The sequence below is a fragment of the Spermophilus citellus genome (assembly GCF_964194105.1).
Source record: "Spermophilus citellus genome assembly, chromosome: 14".
Classification (NCBI taxonomy): Eukaryota; Metazoa; Chordata; class Mammalia; order Rodentia; family Sciuridae; genus Spermophilus; species Spermophilus citellus.
Genome location: NC_138194.1, coordinates 68219057 through 68233851, shown reverse-complemented (window position 1 = coordinate 68233851; position 14795 = coordinate 68219057). Strand labels below are relative to the sequence as shown.

Sequence of the window (14795 nt, the reverse complement as noted above, 5' to 3'; positions counted from 1 at the left end):
TGAAAAGTTCTCAGCATTTCTCTGGACACAGAGGTCCCAGCCTTTTCCCAATTCTGACTAAAATATCAGTCAAATTGGCCTCATGTAGGCTTTTTCCCCTTTGTGCCATCTAACTTGTTCACCTATTTTCCTCTTCCTTATCTATGTGGGGGTTGCTAATACCAGTGCTCTTAATGGGCAAGAACAAGGTAATCTCAAGTACCACAATTTCACAGTTCTCAATTGTGTACTTTTGTTTGTTGAAATCTAAAGATCATTGCCCTAATAGCACCATAATTTATCTTGACTAGGGGAGCTAAAGTATGCAGCTCACTCCCCACCCTGCCTATAGCACAGCCAGTTCACAATTTGTAATGATACACTATGGTTTCTCCAAAATGATATACTTCAATTGGCAAAAAAGATTGTATTGTTTGTTCATGTGGCAGGAAGGGGTTACTAAAAGAATGAACTATGGAATGGGATGAATATTATCTGCCTTAAAATATTTCAGAATATAAAATATAATTTTTTAAAATATTTATTTTTTAGTTGTACACAATACCTTTATTTTTGTTTATTTATTTTTATGTGGTGCTGAGGATCAAACCCAGGGCCTCGCACGTGCTGGGCAAGTGCTCTACCGCTGAGCCACAACCCCAGCCCTATAAAATATAATTTTTAAAGGACATTCATTGTTAGTGATAATACAATCAGGATTTTCTGCATTATGCACCAACTTTTAATATAACCTACTAAAATCAGAACTTCAGGGACACTTTACCAAAGACAGTTGGGGGAATATGAGTATCTAGCAGAAATATGAGTTTGGTTATTACAAGTCACTGCTAAATAGCATCTGTGCAGTGGGAAAAAAAAGTCCCTTGAAATATCCATAGTTTAGGATTGCAAAACAGTATAAGAGGTTAAGAAGAACTGGTAGATTTTCCTTGTAAAGTGGAAAATATTTAACCCTTTCATTTTGTTTCATACGATGAAAACAGTAATTCCTTTAACCACTTTAGTGAATAACTTTTAAATATTAAGTTTTAAAATTGAGTAAATGAACATGAAAGAATGCATTTCAGCTTATTTAAATGTATTGACAATGTTTCTGGGAAAACATTTAACTTTCTCATTTCATGCTTTTATTATCCCCCTTTCCCATATATTTCTCATAAGCTTATGACAACTTCAATGATTAAAAAATATATTCATAGGCAAACTCAAATATTTTTTGTACCTCTGACGAGTGAGGGTACATGCCTACAACACATTCCCAGTGGCGTTTCTCTAAATATTACTTAGCACATAAGATTCCTCTAGCATTACAAATCTATTTCAGCTCCTAAATTAAAATTCATCTGGAAAAGTCCATTTTTCCTTGTTTATATAACATTGTCACATAAAGAGTGTTAAAAAAAAATATTTCACTAAAAATAGCTTGCGTAAGTTAGGGATTAGAGTAGTTTCTGCTGCTATAATTGTTCCTTTGTAGTTTTTTCCATGATGTTTTTGCACAGTGTTTTTGACTGTGTTTATTAAAGTCAGCACATCAAAAAGGATCAAAGAGAAAGTGAGTGAGAACCAAAGAAACCCCAAGTGTGTTGTCTCATTGGGGAGCTATGCAGATTTGAATAAACAAGTGCAAATTGTTGAGGTTTTAATGAAAATTTTCTACAATTATTTTATCTTAAGTCATTCTATACAATAACATCTGTACAGCAGATGGCCATACTGTACCAAGGCAATGCTCCTTTTTCTTTCTCTGTTTAATAGCACATCTGAGATGACTACTTTTGTCACTGTGCTCAATTGGGTTCAGCAAATAATTTGAAAAGTGCAGCTGCTGCAGATGGTCACAATAGTTATATAAACTGTAAAATCAAAGACACAGTTAAGTATTTCTGTATTAGATTCAAACTATAAAAATCCAACATTAACCCCACTGAGCTCAAAGATATACCATAAAAAATTTTGGTTGAATACAGAACGATGTCACTTGAAAACTACAAAAAGAAATATGACTACTGGTAGGAGATTTGTGTGTGTGCATGTGTGTGTGTGTTGGATACATTTTACCACTTAGTGATACTATACCTTAAAAATATAAATATGTTTGCTTACATTTCATACAAACTGCAAAGCATGAAATTTGAAGATATTCAACTGCACAATAAAATTGTTGTTCAAATATTAAATTATTTTATTTAAAAATATAAACAAAATTAATTTTTAAAAAATGTGTAGTAATCTCTTAATTATAATTTTCCTAGAAATCAGCCTTAAGCAATATCTAAAACTCAATACAATCTTATTTCACTAAATTATTTTATTTATTTTGCTAACTACGCTATTTTCTTGTTTGAGTATTCTGTCACATAAGGTTGAAATGGAAAAGAATTAGATTTTGGTGTTATGGTCTCAAATTAAAATTTTTACTATTAAATGGCTAACTTCAATTTTTATTTAATTTGGCACAAATAATTATTGTAGAATGTTTGCTGGATACTATACTACTCAATAGGGTTGTATAAAATATGTCCTGGTCAAAGCCATAGTTTCTATTTCTGTGTTTAACTAGATTTAAGAACATAATTGTAAGAGGAGAAGGGCTATGTAGTTATTCTAGTACAAAGGGGAGAAAAACAAGTTACAAAAATAGATTATGGCTCAGTGAGAGAAAGATTTTAATTATATTTTAGAGACTAATGTTTACCAAGGATAGATACCATTAAGAGTGGTTAAAATATGAGTAGCAAACAAACTTAAAAGCCATGAGAATGAAAACCAAAAAGGACCTAGAATGGAATAAAGTATGTTTAAATTCTTCTACTCTGTTTGAGTTCTAACCTTTTCCCACTATGATTAAGGTAAGACTGGAAAAGCGTGGGAATGGGTCCAGTGTTGTCTGGGTCACAATTTATTTGTGGATAAATTGGACATTGTAGCGTCCAGTGTTTCATAGTCTTTCATGTCCCATGAACCTAACATTTTTCATTTCTAACTTTAAAGACAATAAAAAAATAGGGAGCTTTTAGCTGGCTTGGTCACAAATATTTCTGGTGAGAAAGAAATAAATCATCCCTGTTTTGGACTAAAATTCATACTTCTCAACTGTAAAACATTTTTTTTTTCTTTATCTTTTAAACTACTGTGCCCAAACTGGCTTTATGGAACAGACTCTAGCTGCCACTTAATTACTTTTTGTAAGCAACTAAACTGCACATAATTTAAGGATTTATTTTATCCCCTGTACTATCTCATAGCCCTCATTTTTTCATCCCTAAATATTAAAGTGGAAAAAAGGATAGTTTCCTCTCGCTACTTTTACTTTCAGAACAAAATTTCTGGCACTGGGCCCTGAACTTTTACAGTAGCAGTTTCTGTGATTGAAAACTGTTATTTCCCACCTGTGAGTTGCATTTTCTCTTCCTTTCCTCACATTCCTTCTGCCCACCCTTTCTGATTCAGTATGAAAAAGCACATAACAACTTAGTCATGGTAACAGAAGAGAAAAATGTAGATGTCACTGCCAGTTAACTTCTCACCTCTCCACCCCTCAATGACATTCATTTTTCAGGGTCCAGGCCTCTGTGCTCAGCTGGGCACAGAAACACAGCCTTTCCTTGCCAGGTGTTGCAGTCTGATAAAATGCCTCTGCAGCATTCCTGCAAAGCAGAACCTTGGTTTCGATTACACTTTGTGTAGCATATCTGCCACCACAGCAATTTTTCTTTATTAAATAAATTGTTACCAGTGACTTAATACAGCACATCAGAATCACCTGTAGGGTTTATTGAGATAGACTACTGGGTTCCATTCCCAGAGTGGCTGATTTGATAGGTCGGGGGCAGGGTCTGAGAATATGCATTCCTAAGAAAGACCTGGGAGATGCTGATGGTTCCGAGATCATGCTTTGAGAACCACTTTTCTAGTGGTTCACAAAACTTGATGCTCTGTTGTCCCACCATAGCTATTTTAGGTGAAAAGAAAATAGGAATTAACAGTTTTAAAACATCTGTAGGAATGTGCCTAAAGAGGTGGATAGAACAGTTTAGTTTAGGGCATTAAAATACCTAGGCTCCAAGGATTTGTTATAAAACTATCTCTACAATAAGGTCACAAACCAGAAATGTTCCCTTCTCTAATGGCCTTTAAAACTTTTAACTTCTACATAACAAAAATCTTCAAAATGATGCATTTTTCAGATGTTAACAAACCATTTTGCTTGCTTTCTCTCTCTCCCTCCCCCGCTCCCATTTTCTGTGACTTACCAGGTACTTTTTGTGCTGCTTTGACACTAAGGCTTCCATTAAGATTTGATAGAGATGCCAACAGGCATGGTTTATTAGGATGGGGGACAGTTTCCATGGAGAACACAATCTGAGTAGTATGGACAGAAATTTTTTGAAAGCAGGAAATGGCTCTCCACATGTTTTCTTGAAATGAAAACTTCTGCACTCCATCATCATGTACTTTAGGTTTAGACAACTTTCCATGGTAACATTTGGAGACTGGAAGCTCATCTTTATTCAGTGTAGGGTCTGAAAGAGTAGAGGTCTCTTTGCTATGTGCAAAGCCATGTGCACTTTGTATCTTCTTTAAAAAATGGTTCATCTGATCCAGTTTGGTAAAACTCAGGTTTGCTTTCAAAGGCTTTGATATATCCAAGTTGATGTCTGCTATAGAAGTGAAAAAGACATGAAAATTACTGAAGTTCTCTTATTAAATACCCATTATGATGCCAGAATGTTATATTTCTTTTATTCATCACCTATTTTTTTTTTCAATGTAGTTAGCTAAATAGGAACATTCTCCTTTGACCACTTATGCCTATATTCCTGATTGTCTATTCCTGCTACAGCCAGGGACGTACACCTATACCAAGTCCCTCCATTCCATCTTTGCTCTCATACCCCAATGCAAGATGAAGCAGGCTTTCCCTTTAGTTACTTACCTGAAACTGGCATTCTTTTTCCCAAAGAAAAAGGACTTCCCTTTATTCCCAGAAAAATGTTTGACACAAACACTGATAGTAATCAACACTGATCCAACTAACTGACTGAAGCAGCCTCCCTTACCATTCTCTAATCAAGTTAATGCAGAAAATACTTGTTTCTCTTCTGTCACCTGCTGCAAACCACAAAAGTCCCTGCAACTTTTCCTACATTCTACATTGATAAGAGTTGAAATCTCTCACCCAAGTTTATATAGGTCGATTTCTTAAAATCTATAGTGCATTTCACAGGTAACATATACCAGACACTGTCCTTGTCACTTAGTTGTCTGACATTAAAACAAACTGGCCTTATTATTTGTTTTCATTTTCTTATTTCACCTTATACCACTTTTCCTCCTGCTTTTATTATTTTTATTTATTTTTTTTGGGGGGGGAGTTACTGGGGATTGACCTCAGAGGCACTCAACTACTGAGTGACATCCCCAGCCCTATTTTTCATTTTATTTAGAGATGGGGGTCTCACTGAGTTGTTTAGTACTTCGCTTTTGCTGAGGCTGGCTTTGAACTCACAATCCTCCTGCCTCAGCCTCCTGAGATGCTGGAATTACAAATGTGTGCTACCATGACTGTTTTTTCTGTTTTTATTATAAGACACAAGACTTTAAGTATCATGAAGACAGAGCATGTCATACATCTTGCCTTCTATGAAAAACAGAGAACAATGTTAGAAGATGATAGCAACAACAGAAAACCCAAATTAACCTAAAATAGAAAGAAGATTCAGCTGTTATGGACCTGAAGCTGGGTGCTTTTTCTGAATTCATAACATGAAAACTTAAACCTAGGTGCTCATCTTGTAGCCAAAGAAACAACTTAGTGACTTGAAGTTGCCCAAATATCCACCTAAATCATAGTATCTCCCTGACTTCAGACTGGCATAGCATACACAGGACAGTATACATAGGAGTTGCTAACTATTAGCTCAGCATGGACCCTCAACTCTTGCCCAATTTGTCTTTCTAGACTCAGCCCTTGAGTCACTTCCAGGAAATCTTTCTTGATCCCTGTTGCTGAGTGAGGTACACTCATCACTGTTTTCAGAATATCCTGTGCATTTTTTTCTATCACTGGGCACTTATTTATATTATTGTCATAGTTATCTGCCTAAGTGTCTGTAATGGTTCAGTGAAATGTGAGCTCTTGAACATTAGAGGCTGTGCTACATCTTAGTATTCTGAGTACCTAAAATAGTTTGTTCTATTGTAATTAAATGAATGTTTAATAATGAAATGAAGGGGAAAAAACAAACAAATACAAAGGCCTGTTTTCCCTTTCTACTGAACTCTCAAGGGCTCATCAGATCAATTTATCTATTAACTACCTTTAGACAGGCTATTTTCCCTTTGTTTTAGCTAATGGGTGCACAATCCACCATATGACCCAAGTCAGAAATCTGACTTTTTGACTCTTCATTTCACTTCTTCTTTCCCTAGTCCCAGTCCAATTACTGAATAAGTTCTGTCAATTTTATTTCCAAAACACTGCTTGAATATAATCTCCTGTCTTTAGCATTCCAGCTACTCTTATTTTCCTCCTCTAGGCCTCTCTTTGTTCAGCTATTACAAAGCCTCCTAAATAGTTTTTCTGTCTAAACCCATTCCCTTTAGTTCAGTCTCCAGAGTCACTTCCAAATGATTTATTTTCAATGTGATCCTGATTGGTTCACTCCTATTTAAACTCTTTACTGGTTCCTCTTCATCTAGAAAATAAAAGACCAACTTTCTTAGGAAGAGAGAAAAGGTTTTGCCTTTATTGGCAGTTATTACCTGACTCCCCCTTTAAAAAGTTCCAGAAGTATTAGAATTTATAAAACCTACTTCCCCCAACCCAAACTATGTCACATCACTAGGCCTTTACTCATGTATTTAATGTACCCCCCTGCTCCCCCCCGCTTTTTTTTTTTTTTTTTTTTTGCCTAACTATTAATCTTCAGGATAACCTCAGCATTTTCTCCAAGAAGTTAATCCACAAAGTTAGGTTAAGTGCCCCTGCCCCCTCAGAGCACTATAGCACCTGCACAAGTATCTTTATAGGACATGATCTGTCCCATCAGTTAAGAAGAACTTAAATGCAAATATTTTCCCTCAATTCTTAACCTTAAACTCAGCTCAAATCACATTTGGTCATTTTGTATTGAAGCACTCCAGAACATTCTAATGTGGTTCTAGGTAGGCAAAATTCTAATCAGGCACCTCCTTTACAATATTCCTGTCCCCTTGATTATTGAATCAAACACTAATCTATGTACTGCTGTGCAATGAAGGGATGTTATGGTTGTGATTAAAGACCCAGGTCAGATATGGAGATTATCTGGTAGGCCTGATCTAATTATGTGAACCTTTAAAAGGTACATGAAGGAGGTGAGGGGGGAAATCAGAGAGAGGTAAAATATGAGAAGGGATCCATGATATGTAATTGTTGTGAAGATGCTGGGGGTCACATGAGATGAAATGGGTGAGCTGAGGGCAATTTCTGGACAATAGCTAACAAGGAATTGGGAACTTCAGTCCTACAACCATAAGGAACTGGATTATACAATGAATCTGAATGAATTTCAAAACAGATTCTGTCCAGAAGGTTGAGATTAGTGCCTAGTCCAAATGACATACTGATTTTGACATTCTGAGAGACCTTGAGTATAGAACCCAGTTGAACCCACTCTGGATCCAATAAAGATGGAAACCTGGGCCTCCACTGGAGAGAATTCAGCCATAAATTCTACATAGAGCAACTATTTGAGAAAAAGTAAAGGGTAACAGGTAGACTGGGGAAGAATAGATTTCTAAATACCACCAAAATGGTATTTCTCATTTATCCTCCCCTCACCCCTAGTCTGGATCAATGGTGAATCAAAATCCTGAGGTGGGTACTATGTGCATATAGAGGAACTATGAAGGGAAAATGTTTACTTTTGACTTCAAAGACTGTGAAGGGAACTCTTAATGCTTAGAGAAACTACAGGAATTCTCCAGCTTTTTTCTTCTTTCTTTTCTTATTATTTTCAGGCCCCTGAACAGAAGAGAATATTTTTCTATTCATTTTATGAGACTATCATTACTGATAGCAAATGTAAGATAATATAAGAAAACTATACACAAATATCCCTCATGAACAAAGATATAAAAATCCTTAAAATACTGAGGAAATCAAATACAGAAATATATAAAACTAATAATATATCAGAGCCAAGCAAGGTTTTTCTTGGGACTACAAGATTGGTTGAACCAGTGTAATAATGATATTAATAGCTTAAGGGAGAGAGGAGATATCTGTTGATACAGAAAAAGATACTTGTAAAATTCAATATCCACTCATTATAAGAACTCTTGACAAACTATGAATACAGGAGTACTTCCTTAACCTGAAAGAGGTCACATATGACAAAACTACAACTAACATCATGATTATGAAAAATTGAATGCCTTCCCCTATGATCAAAAAGAAGGCAAGGAGTTCCATTCCCATTGCTCATATTGAATATAATACTGAAAATCACAGCCAGTGAAATAAGGCAGCAAAAAGAAATAAAAAGCATATATACAGGAAAGGAAGAAATAAAACAATGCTTATTTGCAGATGACATCATTTTACACGTAAAAAAACTCAACAGGAATCTACAGAAAATTTGGTAGAAGCTAATGAGGGACTCTGCTAAAGTTTTAATGCCAGCACACAAAACCCAACTGAATTTCTATATACTAACAATGAGCAGATGGAATAAAAAACTTAAAATCTAGCATTTATAATAGCTCTAAATAAAAGGAATATTTAAATGTAAATGTGATAAAATACAAAGAAACTGTTGGTTAGCCAGTGCAATGGCATACACCTATAAACCCAGCAACTCTGGAGGCTAGGACATGAAAATATCAAGTTGAAGGCCAGCTTCAGCAACTTAGTGAGACCTTGTCTCAAAATAAAAATACAAAGGGTTGGGTATGTGGCTACCAATTACGTATCCCTGCATTAAATCCCCAGTACAAAAAGAAAGAAAGGAAGAAAGGAATGAAGGAAGGAAGGAAGAGAGGGAGGGAGATAGGAAGGAATGGAGGGAAGAAGGAAGGAAGGAAGGAAAGAATCTGTATATAAAAAACTACAACACTGACAAAAAAACAATTGGGGGTGGGGATACCTCAACAATAGAATGAATACTTAGCATAAACAAAGTCCTGCATCCAACTAAATACTAATAAATAAATAACAAAATTAACATAATGGACAGATGTACCATACATAAAACATGTCCATGAACTGGAAAATTCAACTTAAATAAAGATATCTGTTCTGGGCATGGTGGCATACACCTGTTATCCAAGCAACTCAGGAAAAATGTTTATTAAGCATTTGTTTTGTTTCACGAATTTGAACAGTGAATTGTAATGTTAACCTTCTGTGGTGCTGGTATCTGAATGACCCTTTCTCAGAACAGTGATGTAGTAGAAGGGTTACTTACTTCTTCAGGCACTTTAGTGACTTGATTTATCTTTTCTGTGGGGTCATGCCAAAACTGTTCTATATGCATCAAACCTTTATTTAATCTTTGGATGATCTTAAATTTGGGATTACAAATAAAATTTCTCAATCATTTGTCAGTAAATGATGAAAGTTTTTAGAAAGTCAAAAATCCAGTATAGCTATATGTGGCCTAAGATGTTAATTTCTAATAAAAATGAAATTATTACTTAAAACATTTAGATAATTAAACTTTTCACATCTTTTATGTATGCCTGTGTATAGTATAACCTCTGCACAAGGCCCTCCAGTAGGTCAGAGTCCTTCAGGCCTCCTCTACAGTGAGAGTACTGAGCCAGTCAAAAGGACTGGGCACGTTAGACAGGACTCTAGGCCAAGAATGGGAAAAGCAGAGTTGAAAAGAGGCTATATTGTACTAGAAGGGCTTCCTTTCTAAAGTACCCATTGAGAGACAGGAACCACACACAAGAGTGAGAAATACCACAAATGAAATAGCACCTTTGTTGATTTATAAAATATACAACGTGTATCCTTTAATTGAAATCATGACGTCAATGTCACACTTGGCAATTCAGCAAATTCATATTGATAATTGTAGTACCCTAGTGTCAACACATTTTCACCTCCTAGAAGTAGTCAGGTACAGAATGAATTAGTGCCTTCATTGTAAATATTTTTCAGCCTCATAATGAAAGGAAGATTACTTTTAGAAATGGGAATATTATGCAACAAAATTTGGCATTTTTAAACATAAAAATAAAAATCAAGCAATTTTAAAATTAATGAAGCAAAATTGAAGGGTCAAATGTTTTCTCTCATATGTGGAAGGTAGAGAAAAATTAGTAAAACCAAAGGGGTATGGGGGAATTATCATGAAACTAGAAGGGAAATCAGTGGAGTAGGAGAAGGAGATTGAGGAGGGGGAAGCAGGGACAGGAAAAGAGAGGAACTGCGGGATGAAATTGACCATTATACTATGTACATATATGAATATACCACAGTGACTTCTACCTTTATGTATATCAATAAAGCACCAATTAAAAAAAATAAGTAAAAGGAAGACCAGAAGAACAGAGGGAGAGGAAGAGAGGGAAGAAGAAGGAGAGAGAAAGAGGAAGCACTGGGATGGAATGAACCCCACTATTATGTATAACTATAATGTAGTAATAATTTTTTTAAAAAAATTTATGAAATATAGTAACCTAATCATTAAGTTAAAAACATTAAAGAAACAGGCTAACAAGTTTTTTCAACAGACACACAGTTACGTAGAATAATGTTTTATAAGGAACCAGGCATAGATTGTTAATGTGAGTTTCATTCCAATTATTATCAGATCCTTGAGTTTAAAATTTTCAATTTTTTTCATAATCCTCATTGAACTTTAATAAATGGATTTGTTTCAAAGTTTAGATTTTGGGAATATTCAGTAATAGAGAATCTCCCAGCTGAGTCATCTACTTCTCTGCCAGATCTAATTTCTCACCATTTTGGGGACATATTCCGTATCTTTAAATTACCAAGTAAAATCATGTCTGTCAATTATTTTCTAATTGCCCTTCAAAACTTTCCAAACAGCTACCAGGAAATAGAATAATGGAATGACTATGGAGTTAAAAGGAGATTAGACAAATACCAATAAATTATAGTTATTTTATGCTCCCATCACCCTAGAAGGTGACTTAATAGTGAGAGAAAAAGAATCATATTGCAATAATGAAATCAGAGAGGGAATTCAAGGCCCAGACGTGATTCCCCTAAGTTTATGTTAATGCACACCTTGTGGGGGACCAAACATCCACTGGAAAAGTTTCCTGAAAACTGTTCCAGCTATTTTCTCATTTAAAATGTTCCAACTTTACTTGACCCATTAGTCATCATATTACTTACATTTATGATGTATTATGAAATCTATTACCAAAAACCTGATGGGTTCAATATGGTTTCTTATACCTAAATCATAACATTTATAAAAGAAAACTCCTTTGTTAAATGTTTCTTCCTTTGGAATTTTATTTGCAAGAGACAATTTATTTATTTTTTTTTAGAGAAAAGTATGGCTTACTATGAAAGCATTCGGTGCACATGTCGGTGGCTATGTACAGATACAAGAATGGTGCTGCTCTTATTCCCCACCTTAGAGAGGCAAATATAAAGCCTCATTCTCATTCTCATTCTCTCACCTTCATTCTCTTCTGTAGAAGAAAGAATTCTGACATAATTAGACTCAAGAAAGAAATAAATAAATCTTAGAGAGGCAAATATAAAGCATAGAACAAATCTATAATCTAGCTTGACTCGATAGTTTATAATAACTTTAATGAAAAACATTTATATTACTAAGTCATAGTACATTTTTTTTTTACTCATTCAAATTCATAGTTTTGTTACTGTATCACAATAAAGGTATTCATGATGGAGTCCGAATATTTAACTAGAAAGTTTTCAAGACAATGAGATAAAACATGTTTGTGTTGAAGGGGTGATATGTAAAGACCTCAGTGGCAGCAAACCTGAGTGTTTTAATTAATACCAAGTGAAACTGTATATAATGTCCCATGTCCTGTGAGGAGGCTCAGATATCTGATTCAGATGGCAAGTAATTCATGCATGGTGCTTAATACTGGGATCTGGGTATCATTACTATTAGAAGTATTACTTAGGCAACATTTTCATGATCAAGCACTGACTTTTTTACTTCATTATTCCCCTCAAAAAATCTACAATATAAAAGATATGATTATAGAGTAATTGTACTGGTTTTCTAAAATGGATTTATTGAACTGGACTTGGATAAGCTTCTCTCCTTTATCTAATAACCATAAAATGCTAAATACATTCCATGCTCCAGTAATTTGGAAACTTTTTTGGTGTCTATGTCTTTGTTTTGCTATTCTGAATGGTGCCATATACTCATCTTTAAAGACAATAATTACAACTTTTGGAAAGAGACAAATGTTGTTTTGAGCTAAGTTTAACGAAAATGATATTAACAACCTGCTCAACAAAAAAATGAGAGATTAAAGAGAGGCTGGAGTGAGTGGAAATGAAAGAGAAAAGATTACCGAAGGAAATGCAACTTAGGCTAAACCTAAGAGCACAGAATTAGGATAGGCAGAGAAAAAGGGAGCAAAGATTCAGACTATGGGACCAACAGGATTAAAGACATAGAGATGCCAACTTACAGAGGATCCCCCTGCAAGAGATGAGACAATCTGAGCATCATTAAAAATAATGAGTTTAATACCAAACAATATAAATTAATTAGCCATCATTGGGATATGCTACAAAATATACTTATTTTTGGAAAATGTAAAAAAGTGTAAGAATTAAGCCTTTATCCTGCCTTTTCTTATGAACAATAGTACTGAGTAGCTAAATAGTGAGGAAATATTTTTCCTTAGAAAATATGGCAGCTAATATATAAAAAAGGAATGCTAAAAATAGAATATTACTATTTATAGCCTTTAACGAATTCAGGCACTGAGAACCAATGGCTGCTAATATCACAAAAATAGAAACCTTCAGACATCATACAGTTCCTGATGGAATAAAGCAAAATCTCATACAAAACAGTGTTGCTTAAAAAAACAAACCTGAGCCATGCGGTGGTGCATGCCTATAATTCCAGTGGCTCAGAAGGCTGAGATAGGAGGATCAGGAGTTCAAAGCCAGTCTCAGCAAAAGTGAGGCGCTAAGCAACTCAGTGAGACCCTGTCTAAATAAAATACAAAATAGGGCTGGGGATGTGGCACAGTGGTAGAGTGCTTGCCTTGCATGTGTAAGGCACTGGGTTTGACCCTCAGCACCACATAAAAATAAGATATTGTCTCCATCTACAACACACACACACACACACACACAAATGTGGCTCAGTAGTAGAGTGCCTGAGTTTAATCCCTGGTACCCAAACCCCCACAAAACAAACAAACAAAAACCCCTCAAATTAGATTAAACCAAATGCCAATTTATATGTAGGAAATACAGAGGAGGAAAGTGGTACTAAGGGAGCGGGTAAGAAGTTTTTGACTAGATAAACTGAAAGAAGTGGGTGGTCAAGATTCATATAAGTTTGATAGGAGATGCTAATCTATCGAGGATGGAGGAGAAGGAATTATGAAGTAAAAGGAGACTCTGAAGTTGGACTATGGAGTAATCAGGACATGTGCCTACACCTGGGAGGTAGTAAGCATAATAGAAGAGCATATCAAAGGAAAAACCAAAAGGACTTGGGATAAAGAGAAAAATGACAGTACAATTGTCAGAAGACACAATTGAAATGATGCTGCTGTCAGTTTTAAAGAAGGCTGGACACTAAGGGATGGAGAGAGGAGAGAAAAATTAATTTGATGTGAATTAACACATCATTAACAAAATATACCTACTAGGCAGATGGAGAAACAGCCTTGGCATGTGATGTAAGTCAAAACAAAAGCTAGGCCTTTGGAAGTTGTTAGCATAAAAGGGATGGCTGAGGCTGTTGTACAGGTAAGAACAGAAGGCTCAGGACTGTGTCCTTGGGAAGGAACAAGGTTAGTGAGTTAGGGAGAAAAGAGCTGAAACAAGCAGAAGTTAGGAGAACTCAGATTATTTTTTTCTTTTTAACCTAAGTTTACTCCAGTTCCTAAAAAGAGATTCCCTAATCACCCTCATTCTCTTCTGTAGAAGAAAGAATTCTGACATAATTAGGCTCAAGGAAGAAATGAATAAATCTAAAACTTTGCTACTCACCTCACTTCACTCTGTGAGACCTGGTGCTGGCCCTTTATCTAACTTTGCCATCCTTATGACCCATGTCTGCAACTTCTAAGGTCCCACCTAAGCCAAGTAGCAGAGAGGTATGGTACCCCAGAGGTACCACAGTCAGCTAGACCTAGAAAGATTTAAGTTTCTTCATTTTATAATGAGGGAAAGAAAGTAATTAACATGACTTATTGATTCTATCATAGAAAATTTGATATTAAAATCAGGTTGCTTTCTGAATAAAATAAAAAAAGTTTATTTACAAAATCATTTTGTTTAAAAGCATCTATTTTTTGGGCTGGGGATGTGGCTCAAGCGGTAACGTGCTCGCCTGGCATGCGCAGGGCGCTGGGTTCAATCCTCAGCACCACATACAAATAAAGAGATGTTGTGTCCGCTGAAAAATAAATATTAAAAAATTCTCTCTCTCTTTCTCTCTTAAAATAAAAGCATCGATTTTTCTCAGTTCTTCCAAAATACAAGTTATAGTTGAAAAACTAAAGTCAAAATAATGAAAGAATCTTTTGTATTCGAAATTATTGATCCATTCCCTATTTGACATCCTAACATCTAGTTT

The 14795-nt window shown here is 35.2% G+C and overlaps 1 protein-coding gene across 6 annotated transcripts in view; it reads right to left on the bottom strand.

Annotated features, from left to right (window-relative positions):
• Window positions 1-14795, bottom strand: part of VPS13B (vacuolar protein sorting 13 homolog B) — a 753213-nt gene that overhangs the window by 177131 nt on the left and 561287 nt on the right. For 5 of the 6 annotated variants that reach the window (XM_081265607.1, XM_081265609.1, XM_081265605.1 and 2 more), the window contains one exon: window positions 4257-4664. In XM_081265607.1, coding sequence (XP_081121733.1) covers window positions 4257-4664 — 408 coding nt within the window. The remainder of the gene's footprint in view (window positions 1-4256; window positions 4665-14795) is intronic. The other variant, XM_081265606.1, reaches the window with a different exon arrangement.